Source organism: Castor canadensis, chromosome 5, assembly GCF_047511655.1.
Source record: "Castor canadensis chromosome 5, mCasCan1.hap1v2, whole genome shotgun sequence".
Taxonomy (NCBI): domain Eukaryota; kingdom Metazoa; phylum Chordata; class Mammalia; order Rodentia; family Castoridae; genus Castor; species Castor canadensis.
In genome coordinates, this window is record NC_133390.1 from 17,783,060 (window position 1) to 17,799,969 (window position 16,910).

General features: G+C 39.4%; 1 protein-coding gene across 7 annotated transcripts in view; it reads left to right on the top strand.

Moving 5' to 3' along the window:
• App (amyloid beta precursor protein) overlaps positions 1 to 15,567 on the top strand; it is a 239,467-nt gene extending 223,900 nt beyond the window's left edge. For 5 of the 7 annotated variants that reach the window (XM_074072862.1, XM_074072863.1, XM_074072864.1 and 2 more), the window contains 3 exons: positions 3,586 to 3,686; positions 6,651 to 6,797; positions 14,352 to 15,567. In XM_074072862.1, coding sequence (XP_073928963.1) covers positions 3,586 to 3,686; positions 6,651 to 6,797; positions 14,352 to 14,453 — 350 coding nt within the window. In that variant the 3' untranslated portion in view covers positions 14,454 to 15,567. The remainder of the gene's footprint in view (positions 1 to 3,585; positions 3,687 to 6,650; positions 6,798 to 14,351) is intronic. The other 2 variants (XM_074072865.1, XM_074072866.1) reach the window with 1 other exon arrangement.
• The last annotated feature ends 1,343 nt before the right edge of the window (positions 15,568 to 16,910 follow it).

Below are 16,910 nucleotides of genomic sequence, written 5' to 3' on the forward strand. Positions count from 1 at the left end.
CAAAGCTGCCTAACTGGAAACATAGAGAACTAACTTAACGGTATGTTAACCAGGGAACTTGGTAGAAATGAGCCTCCAGAGAGGTTGTGAAAGATTTGAGGCACACACTAATAGCACGAGCTAATAGCAAGGAGAACAATTCCTAACAGAAGAGAGAATATCCTAGACCACCTGCTCCACCATGTAAGGCTTGTGTCCCCCCGAGAACGTGGCCATATATGAGAATGTTCCTCCATGACATGGAAAGATTCTAGCTAAGCGAAAAGAGCTGAAATATATAAACAAAATATATATTTATGAATGGCAGACACAGGCTCTATATTTCTGTGCTGGGAGTGAGTCTATCAGGCATTTGCTAATTTCCTCTTATGTTTTATAGCATTCCTTTTGGTATCTTAACCATCACATTTCATGAGACCACATACTTGAGCCTAAATATGCCAAGTTATTTCTCTAGACTTTCCAAACTTAGAAGCCCTGCCCAGGACTGTTTCATGCCATTGCTTTTGAGTAATCACTGTTGTTACCAGAAACAAGTAAAGAAAGGGTTTTGTTTTTGTTTGCTTTTACCCAGTTATGTATAGTCAGGATAAGATTTACTTCTCCTTGATTTTCATATCTGGAAAGCAGAATTAACTTCTAGAAATAGGAATGACAGAAATAATTGTGCCAGTTTCTAGGCATATTGGCCATTACAACCACTCCCCATGGCTTGTTTCTAAGGAAAAGTAGACTTTGAAGGACAAGTTACAGATATTAACAGCCTCCTCACATGGGGGGAAAGCTTCCCTTTCATTGTAGTAATACCCCATCCTTCCTCAGTCCTGATAAAGGAAACCATGTACTTGACTCCATGCCATGTAAGAAGTCTCTTTAAGAAACATACCTCCCCTAGCCCCTAAATGAGTGACAGGCCCTTCCCACCAACATGACGTAAGGAGAAACCAGCGTCACTGGGGCTTAGAATGCAATCAGCACAACTCAGAAAAGACCCAGTCCAACCTGTGAACAAAGCTTCCTGCCCTTTATTTAAACCTACACACTGCATTTCATAAATGAAGTATTATCTTACTATTGGTAATATTTTTATTGATTTATTATTTGCTATTTTAACTCTTTTAGTGAAGTTCGAGTAGTGTAGAAAATCTTCACCAAATGACATAGTACATGCTGAATAAATTAGCAGGTGGTAGCCTGCTGAAGTCTCTCAAACTCCTCAACTATAAACATTAATTATCAGTCACACTGACTTGTTATGTGAATTTGATTTTTGTTTGATTACCAAAAATATTTTTAGTATCCTTACAGGAGTACTGTGGGCTTATAAAATTTTGAATGGCGAGGTCATTCTTTACATTAGTTTTTCATTATAATTCTTTGCCTTCTAAATCTAAAAATGACGACTGTTCAAGAAAGTTTTCTTTAAAATCTCAGATATAGAATCTTAACAAGTTCATTGCTATATCCTGATGATAGGAAAAGGGTGAGTTTTAAAGAAATCACCATTGTTACTCATGGATCTCAGATTTTTAAAAGGGCTTGTAGGAACATATAAAATACAACCAGTGAGAATTAAAAGAGTGTTAGTGTCACTATGCCATAAAAGACAGTGCCAGGAAAGTTAGAGGGCAGAATGAATTGAAACTTCTAAAAAATGCTAATGCATTTAAAGTAAGTAAGAATAGAATGAAGTAGTTTTTGGAGTAGGGTTAGGAGGGATGGGTCTGGTTGCAGGACCAGAGTTAAAGTGATCAGAGAAAAGGGGAAACTGCCCTGCTTTGATTTGTGTCTTTTATGTCAATATTAAGGAAAATGATCTTCTGATAAAAGGAAATTAAAGCCCAAGATATGGGAAAGGGAAAGACTAGCCTCTTCTATTAATTATCTTTTGCTGTGTAACAAGTAGTCCCAGAATTTAGCAGCTTTAAAAAAAGCAAGCATGTAGCTTCCTCTGATGAATTTGTATTCATCAAAGCAAGGGAAGAGAATTTAAGTTCTACCTCTTGAAGGAAGGGAGTATCAAAAAATGTGTGAGTATGTTTTTAAAATGACCACATCTCTGTACCCAAGTCCGACTGCTTAGGACCCAGAGGCCAGGCCAAGAGAAGTTGAGGTGGGGAAATAGAACTGCTGTCCATGGGTTTTTGTAGGACTCCAGAAAACAAGAGAAGAGTAGGAAGGAAGGGATAGGCAAATGTAGTACCAAAAAGCAAAAGGGAGAGATGGTAGCACCATAGCCTACAAGCCATGTGCAGATTGACATTGAGCATGGGTTTAGGTTGGGTAAGTTTATTACCTGGAAACTTTGTGAGCAGTTGGACAAAGAGGTAGTGATACGTCACAACCAGCATGGGTTCCCTGGGTTTTGTCAAATTATCTTCGCTTTCACTCTGCACAGGCTCTCCTGTTAGAATGGCACATTCTGTTCTGTAGGCATGAGTTTCTCAGTGTCAGCAGGTGGGTGACAAGTTTCATAGTACCTTGTAGATAAGATTGGGAGAGCAATTAGACCAAGAGCAAGAAATTAGTTCCCACAGGAGCTGAAAGAACTCAGAATATGTAGCCAAAAAAAGAAGAAACCACAGGAGTGAGTTGCTTCTCTTTTGGTGTCTGATATGCCTGCTCAAGGCTGTCGTGTGGAGGGGGTGGACTTGGCTTGCTCTGTGTTGAACCAGGCTCTCAAGTTATAGGGAAGGAAACTGATGTTGGCTTAATGAAAGGAGAGAAAATGATATATTCCTATGTTCCAGCAGGAGCTGAGAACCTGCCCATGGGGCCAGGATTTTAAAAGCCTTTCTCTCATTCTAAAATTCTGAGTTTTGATATTTAAATGCTACAATGTGAAGACTGAGACTTATACTTTGTGCTTTCATTTTTGCTTCTCAAATGCCTTTGCCTTTTGTTTTAGCAGTTGTGTAAGAATCATACAGTAACTTAGAAAAGGAAGAGTTAGTAGGTTATAAATTCTTTTAGTCCCAAATAAGCACTTTAAAAATTATGTGCCACAGTTTCATACTGAGCAAATGAACATGGGGTATGTAGAATTAGAATGCTTGCTTAACTGAATAAAGTATATAATTTTACAGTGCTTCTCTGCATAGATACATGAACATAATTTATTTGTAATTGGAACAAAGCCCCAGATTAGCAGTGCTGTCCTATTAGGTAATTAATGTTCGTTTTTAAAACCTTTTATTATTTTTTCTGAAGTAATGACAGCATATAGAAAAAGATACATAATACTCTAAATGGTAAGCCCTAAAACCAAGCCAGCATTTTTCTAGAAACCAATGTTTGCCAACCTCCCAGCCCCCTGATCGTCTCTCTCCCCTCTTTAAATTATAGCATGTGTTTCAAGGCAATAAAAACCTTAAGTTCATGTTTTTCAGTTTTCTTTTTTGTTTGGTAGGCAGTGGTTAACGATTTAAATACAGGATGTGATTTTCCATGAAGAAAGTCCTTAATCTGTTTTCTTCTAAGTTTGGGCCTAGAAGGAAGTTGTTAGCAGCCTTTCTCTGATCATATTACTGTTTGTAGGTGAAACTAACTGATTTTCCTCTGTGTTTTAACTCTGGTTTAATGCAGGTTCAGGGCTGACAAACATCAAGACGGAAGAGATCTCTGAAGTGAAGATGGATGCAGAGTTCCGACATGATTCAGGATTTGAAGTTCGTCATCAAAAACTGGTACGCAAAATAATTCACCTCTTCCCACCACTGTTTGTCTTACCGAATGACCTATTAACTCTTCTTCCTCCTGTGCCAGAAATAAAAATAAAATGCTTGCCTGTAGGATCATCGTGAAAATACGAAGGAAAGGGAAAGGGTTTCTATATGTTGCCCTTTCTGACTAAGGCAGCTAAATCCATGCAGGACTTAAAGTGGAATTAATTTCTGTTTAGCAGCCACATTCATTAACATGCACCGTGTTTTCTAGAGAAATAGATTCATACATGCTAACAGTCTCTACTCTGAAGTCCAGAATGCTCCAAAACTCAATGCTTCATAAGCACTGACAGGAAGCCACAGCTGGGAAGTTTCCTGCTCTGAGTTACTAAAAAATACTGCATAAATTACATTCAGGCCATGTGCATAAGGTGCATATGAAACAAAAAGGAATTTTCTGTTGAGATTTAGGTCCCATCCCCAAGATAACTCATTAATTATTTGCAAAAATTCCAAAATCCAGAATGCAGACTCTTCTAGTCCCAAACATTAAAGATAAGGGATTCTCAACCTGTAACAGGTTTTTGAAGGATCAGAGTCTCAAACATGTGCAAGCACTTCTTGGTTTTATAGCATACTTTTTAGACTGCTTAAGTTCTCATCTGTGACTTTCTCCCTCTTCTCCTTTGTCTTTTCTTCCTGCCCTTCCTTCCCATTTTCTGCCCCACCTCCATGATTTCAGTTATCTTGCAAGGGAAAGATGGTGGGAATCTTGCTAAGGTGGGTGGGGACAGAAAGTGAGCAAGACCCCCTACTCTTCCCAGTAGTGTTGTTCATCAAAAGGGTTGGACAAAGAAGACAGCAGTTTCCTTTTCAGACAAAAATGGATTTTTTTCTTTCTAATGCTAAAACTGGAATGAACAAAAAAGCAAACATCTCCTTTGCAGGCAAGCAGCTCTAGTAATTATATAAAAATCTTTATAAAAAGCTTAGAAATTCAAGTAAGTCAAATCCTGGATTATGTTAGGGTTCCTTCCATGTTATCAGTAAGCACAGTAAGGGGGTTGAATTAATAAAAGAAAACAATCTTATTGCACATTCAGTGTGAACAAAACATGGTAAGAAATTCTCATGGCAATAATACTTGAGAAATGTTCTCAAGCACTTCTTTTGGAGTGTGTGTGTGTGTGTGTGTGTGTGTGTGTGTGCTCCTTTTCAGGTTAAATGTCTTTCCAATATTCATAAATAAGGCTTATAAATCCTACCATTAATCTCCAAAACTAACGCCTTTATTGTGTATGCCTCTTTTCTCTCTAAATTATTGTAGCAAATCCACAACTTACTAGGGATTCAGATGTGCATTTTAGCTCCCATCATCTGTTTATAAAAAGACATTTAGCCTTTTGAAGCATGGTTTTCACTGCTTTCAAGTTAATCTTATATCAATTACTGTGAAATCTGGAGTGCTCTGGTCTGGCGGATATTGAAGAGATTTTTAAAAACCAAGAGAACTGCCACAGGATCGAGAGCTGGTGGGATAGAGAGCTGAAGATGAATGGGCAGAATCACATTTTCCTGGGCCTATGTCAGACAAGCCCTTCTCAGTAATTACACTAACTCCTGTAATGTGACAGTGACTAATGGTAGCAGCAGCAATTAGGGGCATCAGCTCCCTCTACTGAACTAGTTGATAAGATAATGTGCTATAATTACTGCAATGAATATTACAAAATTACAGTATTTTCTTAAAGACATAGGGATAGGTCCAGACTCACATTTATTCCTGATTACCTCACTCTAGTATCATTAGCTAATTAATGATTTCCTTTTATGAATATGTTGAGCTAGCATATTTGGTTAGCAAGGGGACTAATTAGGAACAATTTCTAATTTTGTTGCAGATACACATGTGTAATGTCCTTTTAGAAATTTGCTTTATCTGCTGCAGTTCATCTTGAGAATGCCACAATGATAGTTTTAGCAATGAAAGTCGGTCATTTGACTGTCTCGAGACTTTACCGAAAAAATTATTTCGTGAGCTATTTTCACTAACTTACATAACAAATGTGGCATGTGTTTAATAATAACTTTTTAAAATCTGGCATAAGAACACCTCCTTATATAACAAGATGATAAAAGTTGCAGTCTTCATTTATTATTTCATTGAATTAGATAAAATTTAAAATATAAGGACTTGTATTTGTAAACAGTATGAAGAAATGTAGTGCAATAAATTTATCATAGTGAATAGATTTTTTCCTTACAGTGTTCTCCAAGTTCTCTTTATATTTAATCCAAATAAACAACCAGAATAAAGCAACGTATGGTTTCTGGAGACAGCATAGTAAGAAAACATGAGTTATGTTTGATTATTAAATCCTTTGTCTACCACTTCCTCCTTTTGAAATAACATTATGCTTTTAAAATGCTTTGTTCTTCTCAAGGTTAATGAGAATCTTCTTGAATTATTGCAGCTTTAAGTAGGTAACAAAGTATCTTTTTTCTTCTGCTTAACTCCTTTGTTTCAGAATGCTTACTGCTGCATAGTGGACATGTCTCTGCCAAGAAATGAGGACATGCCGGCTTGGAAAGTACCTAAGTCAGAGTCACTTGACACACATGAGATCTCCCAGTTTTAACCCTGCTGTGACTGGGGAAACACTGACCTCCCTTCATAATCATGATCCATGCCTTTACAGCTTGCTAGATCTGACAGCTCCCATCCCACTGCTTACCACATGTTCACCTGTGGAAGGGTTTCAGGTTCCTGCAGACTTCTGTTTTGACATGTGGTAAGGCAAGTAGACTTCCCAGAACTGGAAAAGTCACATGGTTTTCGTCATTCTAATAAGTAGTATTATCATTCTTAGTGACCAGCCAACTAGAGTGAAATTGAGTTACACCAGAAGATCTACTGAAACTTTCCACATATCTCATCTCAATGTCTCCTGCAATTAAAGTCCTCTTTCTTGATTTGTTTTCAAGGTGTTCTTTGCAGAAGATGTGGGTTCAAACAAAGGAGCCATCATTGGACTTATGGTGGGCGGTGTTGTCATAGCAACAGTGATTGTCATCACTTTGGTGATGCTGAAGAAGAAACAGTACACATCGATCCATCATGGCGTGGTAGAGGTAGGCAAACTTAGAGGTATTTTCAAGTGTGAATTAAAGGAAAACCTTGAGGGAAATGATGCTGAACTTTAGTCTAGGGTCATACAAGTAACCTCTTCTTTGGGAAAAGGGAATCCGTATTTCTCCATGGTGCTCAGATTACATCTGTTCTTTTCTTGCTTGGGTTTCCATTCATTCCACCTTACTGTGAATGTATGAGCAAAGCATTGAGATTGTGTGTTGTTAGGTCAGTTTATCATTTGTATTGAATGCGCCAAAATAATACTAATGATAATGCCTGGCTTAAAAAGTTTGAGTATTGAAACTGTGTCAGAAGTCAGATAGGAAAAAGTAGGGTGGACTGGGGCGTGACTTGATTGGTAGAATGCTTGCCTAGCAAACGCAGGGACCTAGTTCAATCCTCTAAATAGTCTGAGCTCTAAGTGAAACCAGACAGTGATAAATGGTAATGAATTTTCAGTAAAGACTGTTACCTTTACATTTTTGCAGAAGATCGCATTGTTCCACATAGCTTGGCAAAACATGTATGATTGTCATTCAAGATGTTGTTTAACCTCTTACAGGTACTTTCACCTGAAAAATCTTAGTTGTGAGGGTGGCAGGGAGACACTGACAATCACAGCTACTCTGCACAGGCCAGTCTAACAGTGGGTTACACCAACAAGATAGAGTACTGCAAGATTCAAGTATAATTTCTCAAATTCATGATGCAGGAAAAAAGAAAATCCATGAAAAACTCTCTCTATGCATTCAAAGTACAGTTTGGGTGGGAAATCAAAGTCTCAAAGTGCATACAACTTTTTTAGAGAAAGAATGAATACACTTAAAGAATTTAGAGTTTTTAGACCTTCTGAAAGAGATGCCAATGATCAATTTGGTCTTCTCATTTTGTAGATAAGAAAACTGAGACCAAGATGAAGCATTCACCCAACATCAAACTAAGTAGGGTTAAGATCAGAGTCTAGATACCCCCTCCACACCCACCCCACAGCACTCATTGCTTTCTCCCATCAGAGGAAAGGTCTAGAGACTCTCAGTGAATTAAACAACTCTCTGACGTCAAGTAAACTTGCTCCAAAGCCTTCTTGATTCTAGGAGGGCAAGAACAGTTTAAATCACCTAATTTGTAGCAAAGCAAGAAATCTCATTGTGTTCAGCACTTACGCTCTCCATGGACAACTTGTTTACAGGAGCTGATGATGGAAACTGGAATTGGGTACAGATTTATTTTCCTGTCTTTACTGGTGTAGATGTGCTGAAGAACAGTGCAATGAATGAAGCCCAGGAAACAGTGGGTAGCACTAGAAAAGATTCACAAAATAAAGTATAAACATATAAAAATGAGTAACTCATTATCGAGTTTGGGTTTTGCTCGTTCTATAATAGTATATCTAAGCTTGTTTCTCTCAAAACAGTGTAAGATGTTATTACCAGTAGTGTCCATTACTCATTTCTACTCACAGCATTTTCCCATATTAATTCCCTATTTGGAAAAATGTTTTCATGCTTGAGTAATTTTTAATGTCATTAATATAATTCTGTTTTTTAATGGCTTTAAACTTTTAAATCTGCCCAAAAAGCAGTTTCCTATCTGAAAAATTTCCATCAGTGGAAAGGCCTGTCTTGGTGTACTAAGAGTGCCATAATAAGGTTGCCACAGGCTGGGTGGATTAGACAACAGAAATTTATTTTTTTACAGTTCTGAAGTTGGAAGTCTAGGATCAAGGTGTCAACAAAGCTGATTTCTTTTGAAGCCTCTCCTTGGGTCCTTGGACCATTCTCTGTGTCATCACAGGGTCCTACTATGTATGTCCTGATCCCCTTTCTATAAGCACACCAGCCATACTGGCTTAGGATCCACTTAACCTTAATTACCTCTTTAAAGCCCTATCTCCCACTTCAGTCACAATCTGAGGTACTGGGAGGTTAGGACTTTTAACATGCACATTTAGGAGGTACCCGATGATGCCCAGTGATGCTGGAGAAAAATGGTGCTTTCACGAGGGCTCCCTCTCTTGGGAGTACGTAAGACTTCCTGGGGGTATATGAGATTTTTTTCAGTTACTGTTCTAAAAGGACACATACCAAGTCTTCCCCACCTCCCAACACAAACAGAATTCCCAATAGGAGACTCAGAATCTAAGTGTTGAAGATTTGCCTGCCTACATCAGATATGTAACCAGGTTTATGAATCACCAGCACATTCCTTTTAGTTACTCTGTAACAAACCTTAGGGAATAGAAAATTATATCTTCTCTCTAATATAACCAGTTTCCTCTTAAGTGCTCTTCTTAAAACCTGGGCTAAATGTTCTTTTGGTGAGTTACTCCCAAGAAATGTCCCTTTGGAATGACAGAAGAAAAAAAGTTGGCACATTGACCCTGATTCTGGAAGGAAAAAAAAAAAAAGGAAGAAAAAGAAATTAATGTTTAAGTCAGAGGCATACTTACAGGGGTGAATCAGGGACAGCACCACTGTCCAGCCCTTCTGGGTTGTCATTTTGGTTGATAACCCAGCTGGAACATTGTGGCTGACAGCAGCTGGACACCTGTTTGAACTGAATGCCCCGCCTAATTTTGCATTTCATTTTATTTCCTCTCACCTCCTTCCTTAGAGAAGGACGTTGTTGAGAGTCTGGATGCTCACGCTTTCCTTCCAAGGCCTTTGTTTTTGTGCATTCCAAACACTTGTCCAACTCTGTGTTGAGTCTGCACAGCCAGCACTATTGGAATTTTTTTGTTGTTTTTTTTAATGTTTTGTTTTTTATTCCTTCCCACTATATTTTTGTTGGTAGTGGTTTTTTCCAATACTAGGCTTTGAACTCAGGGCCTAACACTTGCTAGGTAGGAGCTTTATCACTTGAGCCACTCCTCAGCCCTAGCCAGCAGTACTGGAATAGAACTTGTCTATTGTGTTTCTCTCCTTCCCTGCCCTCAGGGTCTGTCATCTAGATGGGGTGGTAGAAATTGGACACCAAGAACTGCAGCCCAGGCTGGCTCGATCCTAGTGAGGCAGAGTGTCACCAGGTTTCAGAGTACCATTTCTCTCAGAGCATCCTGGAGTGTGCACTGGGTGGGAGTGGACTATCTGCAGCCACAGGTTCAACCAACAGCACGTGGGAAGTATCCAGGGGAAAAAAATTGCATCTGTACTAAACACATACTGATGGGTTTTTTTTTCTTGTCATTATTCCCTAAATAACACAGTGTAACAACTACTGACATAGCATTTACATTTATTAGGCATTATAAGTCATCTAGGGATACTTTGAAGTATACAGGAGGGTATCTATAGGTTATGTGCAGACACCACACCATGTGATACAAGGAACTTGAGCATCTGTGGATTTTGGTCTTGGAACCAATCCCCTGTGGACACGAAGGGACCACTGCACGTGGAAATACCTTTATTTCCAGCTCTGGTTAATCTCCTTTATTAATGAGTAGCCCTACTTCACTAAGATCAAAGATGAGGCATGAACCATATCCAGCAGAACTGGCCTTGGTCTCTAGGACATCTTTGCTTCTTGGAGTGGAAGACTGCAGAAGGTCACAGAGATAGAAAGTCTAGGAAACACCTGGGGGAAATTCCAAAATGAAAACAAACCTAGTATTTTTATGAATAGTCTTAACAATTGGAAATGAGCAGTTGCTAGTTTTTGTGTTTTAAAAATAAGCAGTAAATTGACTTAATGATTTGTGTAACCATCCATGAGACCAGAGATTCACTCTGCCAGCCATTGGCCACCATTCCCTGAGGAGTAACTGCCACATACAGTAAAGCAGTGGCCCTGTTACGTTGTTTCCCAGATGTGCCCGCCCACAACATCTAAGTCTGTCTCTGATGGCAGAGAATCTTAGTGCTAGCTGAGTTATCTTCCACTACTTCTGTTTTCACGTGGTCATGTAAAGCCCACTGATCTCAGGTTCTGTGTAGAAGGAGAACAGCTCTTCTCTACACTAATGTACATGGACACTGGATATTTGAAAATATATGAATAGCCAACGTAGTGGTGCATGCCTGTGAACTCTGCTGTTTGGGAAACAGAAGCAGTAGGATCACAGGTTTCAGGCGACCCTGGGCTACATAGCAAGACCCTGTCTCAGAAGCAAAATAAAAACAAATTGGCTCAAGTGGTAGAGTGCTTGTTTAGCATAAGGCACTGAGTTTAATCCCCAGTACTTCAAAACAGAAAACACATGTATATATTGTAGCTCTTATTGGAGATTCAGTAACAACGGGGGGGGGGGGGCACACCATCTGTTTATTGTAGGATATTAAAGTCTTCCCTTTGCAGATCTGATGACTAGAACACCATCTCCCCCCACATGCACACCAGTCATCTCTTTAATAATCTAAATAAGAAAAGTTGCTTATTTAGCTTTCTGTGGAGTCATGATAAATGACTTTTGTCCTGAGGAATATGCTGTCATACTGGTGACATAAAAATATGTCCTCAGAACTTCTTTCTTCCTGAGAAGAAGTTGACCCACCAGGATGGAGGCGCCTGGTAGCCACCAATGTGGGTGTCATAGAGCAGTTGGAGAAAGTCAGCAGGTTAAATGGGAAGCAAAGGTAAGAAATGTGAGGGTGGACAGCAGATCTGCAAGTGGCTCCCAGTGAATAGCAGGAAGAGAAATTGGGAGGTCGAAGGAAAATGACCAGGGACTAGCCAAGGATGTCCTGAGCCTGCCTGAAGAATTACTTGATATTGGCAGTAAATGTAGCTGAACTACTTGTAAAGAATGGAATCATAATTAAGAAAGTGAGCATGCATAGTGATGAGCAGAAAACCAATACTAGGAGGTTCCTAGGAGAGATGAGTCACTAGCTTGGAAACTTCATTGCTCTTTTCCTGCTTTTACTTCCCTTCTCAACTGCCAGGTCTTTTGATGCTGTTGCATTTGTTATAATGTACAATTTTGTTACCTTATCTCCTCCACATGTCTGATCCTTCTCCATGACCTGAAATAGAAGCCAGCCCCCAAGATTTCCTCTTATTTGGCCTAACTCAGTGCTATGTATCAAGAGACATCCATTAATGCACATCGTGATGGCTGCTAAACATAATATAATTTAAATGTGTTCACTATCCCTCCCAGATGGACAGTAGGGGAGAACTAGAAACTAAGGAGACCCAAATAGAATTCTCTCTCTACCATTTGATAATTGAGCCGTACATTCCTCTAGATATACTGAATAAATAAATGGCTTCAAAGAATCAAGTTCAGGAGAAAGGGATAGGAAGGGGAAATAAGCCAAATATTCAAGACTTCCTCTCAAGCTGGGGGTGTTAGCTCAGTGGTGTCTAGCATGAAGGAACCCTGGTTCCATCTTCAAGCACCAAAAGAAAAAGTTCTACTCAAAACTATTTTAGAGCAAGACAGATCTGGCTGTTTGGACTCAGCTCTATGCAGTGTCGTCTGCAATAGCCAGTGGAAGCCACCCTAAGGTGCTGTAGGAGTGAGTGGGGGGGACTCCAAGTCTCAGGAAGACATATTGCACCTCACTGGGAGCCAGATGCAGACTTCAGATCAGTTCTTTCTATCTCATGCGGGCAGGTGGGAGAGAGAATACTCTCAGAAACTAGGGTGCATGTGTTCTCATCAAAGCAAGTGACAGATGTTCCTTCCAGGGTAGAGGATGGATTCTGCCCCCTTACTACTTAATTCTATCATTCTTTCTAGAACTGGCATTGGCTCAGGCTGCCTCCAGCTCAGCTTTAATGGAAATAATATTGCAGTGTCTGTGCAGAAGTGCTGTCTGCACAGTCACACAGAATGGCTTGTTATCACTGCTGCAGCTTTAGATGTGACAGGCCCTTGCCCCTACCCAGTGCTCTTTCTTTAGATGAGTCTTACTCATATCTGTCAACATGAGTAGCCAGTTTTTCTTTTCTAGCTCTCAAGGGATTGGGGATAAAAAAGATGCAAACTCTTCGGGTGCCATTTCATCAAGGTAATCCCTTCTTTGGAAACTCAGAGTGCTTTGAGTTCCAAGGGCCAAAACACCCACACAGGAATGGCGCAACACAGCTGCCCTCAATACAGCAATGGACACTAGGATTAGCAAATGGAATTGAGGCCAAGAAGGGATGGGAAGTTGGATGCCTGCATTGTACACCAACCTCTGAGCCTTGTGTTTCTGGGAGGGCTCTCCTAAATTTTGGCATCAGAGTTTGAAAAGGATAAACTAGATAGGACTATTAAATTTTTAGGTGTTCTGCTGCCTTTGATGAATGCAAATGATTGTTGACAGCCAGTGTGAAGGTTGATGTGCTTCCTGGAGGAGATAAAAGCATAATATTCTAACACTGAAGAGACCCGATGTTTTTTCTATACTCAGAATCATAGCAAGCTTTGTGCTGCATCTCCAGAGCAAGATAGTTTTATGTTAAAATCCTGGCCTTCTTTGCAATCTTAGATACCAGGTAGTACAGAGCAAGAAAATGTCACAGTTCTGGTGGTATACTACTGCAGACAGGCTGTTCCCTGGCAAGCAGATTTGGAGAGTGAGTGAAATCACTCATGGGTGCTAATCTTTAATGATGGTGTTTTAACTTGGAAGACTGTGGCTAATTACACAGTTGCCAGTTAAAGCCAGGTGACCTCATTTGTTGACAACAGTACAGATCAAAGGAAACAAGAAGAGCTGGGGAAAACATCTGTGATTTTTTTTCCCATAGGACAGTGATGCTTTGAGCATCCATTTGATCAGTGTCATCTGAGTACTGGCTCTTGGGCAGTACTAATTGGTGACATTGTTCTAAGGGGAATGTCCCAGGTCCATCAGTGGTATAGCATGAGGATGTGGCTGCTGGCCACTGTCACAGGACGGGAGATGGGAACAGTTCACAGGCGGCAGTATATATATTAATTTATACACAAGATCTAGGATACCTTGTCTTTACTATACTTTTCCTTTTTTTCCTGTGCCAAATATTAGCCCCTTTAACTAAGTTTTTACAAATATAAATTATGATGGAAACAGATTAAAATAAATGTGAAAAGATACTCTGCACTCCAGGAAGTGGAGTATTTTTTCCTATACAGGCTTGAGTGTCACCCATAGGATACTTCATTGATCGCTCTCTGTGATTCCCCTAGATTTATTTCTAGCTTACCACATATGTCTGAATCAGTCTTCCACTGAAGCTGTTTGTCCTGTTACAGCCAACAGGAAAGCAAACAACACTAATCCCAAAAGATTTAACCAGTTAACTATTGAGTTGAAGAAACAAAAGCAACCAGTGGGTACTCTGTGAACCTGAGGCCGCAGGTCAAGGTTTTTGTCGCCACCTAGTGGCTACATGGAGCATCTGTGTAACTGGAGACAAAGACTGCTGTGAGGTGTCAAAGTAGGGAATAAAGAGAAAATCATGGGCGTCTGCAATCTTGGCAGAAGAAGAGTACTGGGCACTTTCTCCTTTTACTGTGTGCATTCTTAAAGGATTGACATGTGTATTGTCTGTGGCCATCTCACCCTGAACATACCCGATCTCTCTGGTGTATGTATATGTTGTTTTTCAACTTAATTCTCATGCTTGCTTTTCAGGTTGATGCTGCTGTGACCCCGGAGGAGCGCCACCTCTCCAAGATGCAGCAGAATGGCTATGAGAATCCAACTTACAAGTTTTTTGAGCAGATGCAAAACTAGACCACCACCACAGCAGCCTCTGAAGTTGGACAGCAAAACCATTGCTTCACTACCCATCGGTGTTCACTTATAGAATAATGTGGAAAGAACAAACCCTTCTGTTTTATTATTTACACTCTATCGCCTTTTGACAGCTGTGCTATAACACAAGTAGATGCCTGAACTTGAATTAATATACAAATCAGTAATGTATTCTCTCTTTACACTTCAGTCTCTACACTACATTATTAATGGGTTTTGTGTACTGTAAAGAATTTAGCTGTATGAAACTAGTGCATGAATAGATCTCTCCTGATTATTTATCACATACATAGCCCCTTAGCCCGTTGTATATTATTCTTGTGGTTTGTGACCCAATTAAGTCCTACTTGAAACATGCTTTAAAAATCGATGGGAGATGCTTCATGTGAACGTGGGAGTTTAGCTGCTTCTATTGCCTAAGTATTCTTTTCCTGATCACTATGCATTTTAAAGTTAAACATTTTTAAGTATTCCAAATGATTTAGAGAGGTTTTTTTCCATGATTGCATTTACTGTACAGATTGCTGCTTCTGCTATATTTGTGATATAGGAATTAAGAAGATACACATTTATTTCTTTGTGCCTGTTTTATGTGCACACATTAGGCATTGGGAATTTGAACTTTTTTGGTCCATGTATCTTTGGATCTTTGATTAAAAAAAAAAAATCCCTGTTCATGGTAAGCACTTTTACAAGTGGGGGGAGGGAATGCTCTGCTGGTCTCAAATTATCAAGAATTCTCCAAAAAGTTTTTCTTCAGGATGATTGTACAGAATCATTGCTTATGCCATGATAGCTTTCTACACTGTGTTACATAAATAAATTCAATAAAATAACCCTGGGCAAGACTTTTCTTTGAAGGATGACTGTATGGACACTAAATAGTCAAAGTAATTTTGTATGGTGAAAAAAAAAGGCAGATTCAATTTCCTTTATCCAGTCTAAAGCATTTTACTTATGATATTAAAAGAAAATGAAAACAGAAGGAGCAAAGTAGGAAAGTGGTGAAGGGATGCCTAGGCAAACCCTCTTTAACTTGTCTAATTTGTATAAAATGGTGTTTTCATGTAAATAAATACATTCTTGGAGGAGCGCCATTGTGCCCGTCTGAATGATTCTGTGGTAACAATCTTGATTATTTAATGATCTAAAGACTAGTGAGGAATCTTCTCACGTTGGGCATTCACTCCTAATGAATCTTAGTTGTGAATCTAAGTAGGATATTGGGCCCAACATGCCTCGCCCAGCTGCTAGCAAAATATCTCATAGACTAATATTTAGCAGTTTTTACTTGTTCTAAAATATCATGTTGCCATGTCTTGGTCCTTAAGTTTGTCCTATATGAGAGACAAAGAGAAAAGTTCCAGGGAAATAAGAGTTGAGGCCAGCTGATAGTTATTTCTAAAGCAGGGTCTTAACTTAGGCACTACTCACATTCTGTAGGAAATCATTCTTGATAACAAGAATCTGAGCATCGTAAGAGTATCCAGAAGCATCACCTCCAGTCAAAAATGTCTCCAGAAGACTTGAATCATCTGGGCTTATTCTCTAGCACTGAGGAAAAAGCTAAATGCGTCTTAGCTGTCCCCGTTTGAGAACTGTGGCTCTTTAGGTCATCATATGCACAAAGCCTATCTTAGTTTAGGGACTATAATAGAAAACTATAGACTGGTGGCTTGAACTACAAATACTACACCAGTCCTGCAGACCAGAGATGTAAAATCAGGGTACCAGTGTGGTTGGATTCAAGAAGGACCCTCTTCCCGTGTCTCAGCTGGCTGCCTCTGCTATTTCTCATGTGGTGGAGAGAAAAGGTTTTGGTCCTCTCAGCTTGCATTGACACTCTTCCCTTCATGAGGACTCTGCTGTCATGACCCAGTATAACCCTAATTGTCTCCCAAACGCCCTACCTTTCCATACCATCACCAGGAGCTAAGGTTTCAACATGAATTTTGGGAGGATACAAATACTCAGTTTATAGCAGTGTTAGCTATACACAAAGGTTGGAGAACACCTTGTCCCAGCTTTTGCTGTGTTGTCTTTTGTCTCAGGAAAACAAGAATGAGACAAACACATTTTAGCTTCAGATTGCAACCTTTAAAACACTATGCCAAAAAATCAAAATTGTTTCATCATGTCAGTCTGTAGTATGAACAAATCCAACTAAAAATTACCTGAGTGTAACATGCTTTCATGAGAATAGTACATTATCTCCTTGTTTTGTTAAGGGCTATTAGCGCTGCCATGTGAAGATATGTTCATATGGCAGATTGTTTGTGTAAGCTACAGTTCCATGTTGCCTGGCCCAAAGAAAGTTAACTGGGGACAGGATGTGGGGAATTAACTAATGTAATAGTACATTTCTAATGACATCAATAAAACACCAAATGTGGTTTGGTTTTGTTTTTTTATAATTTTTATTGTTTTATTATTCAT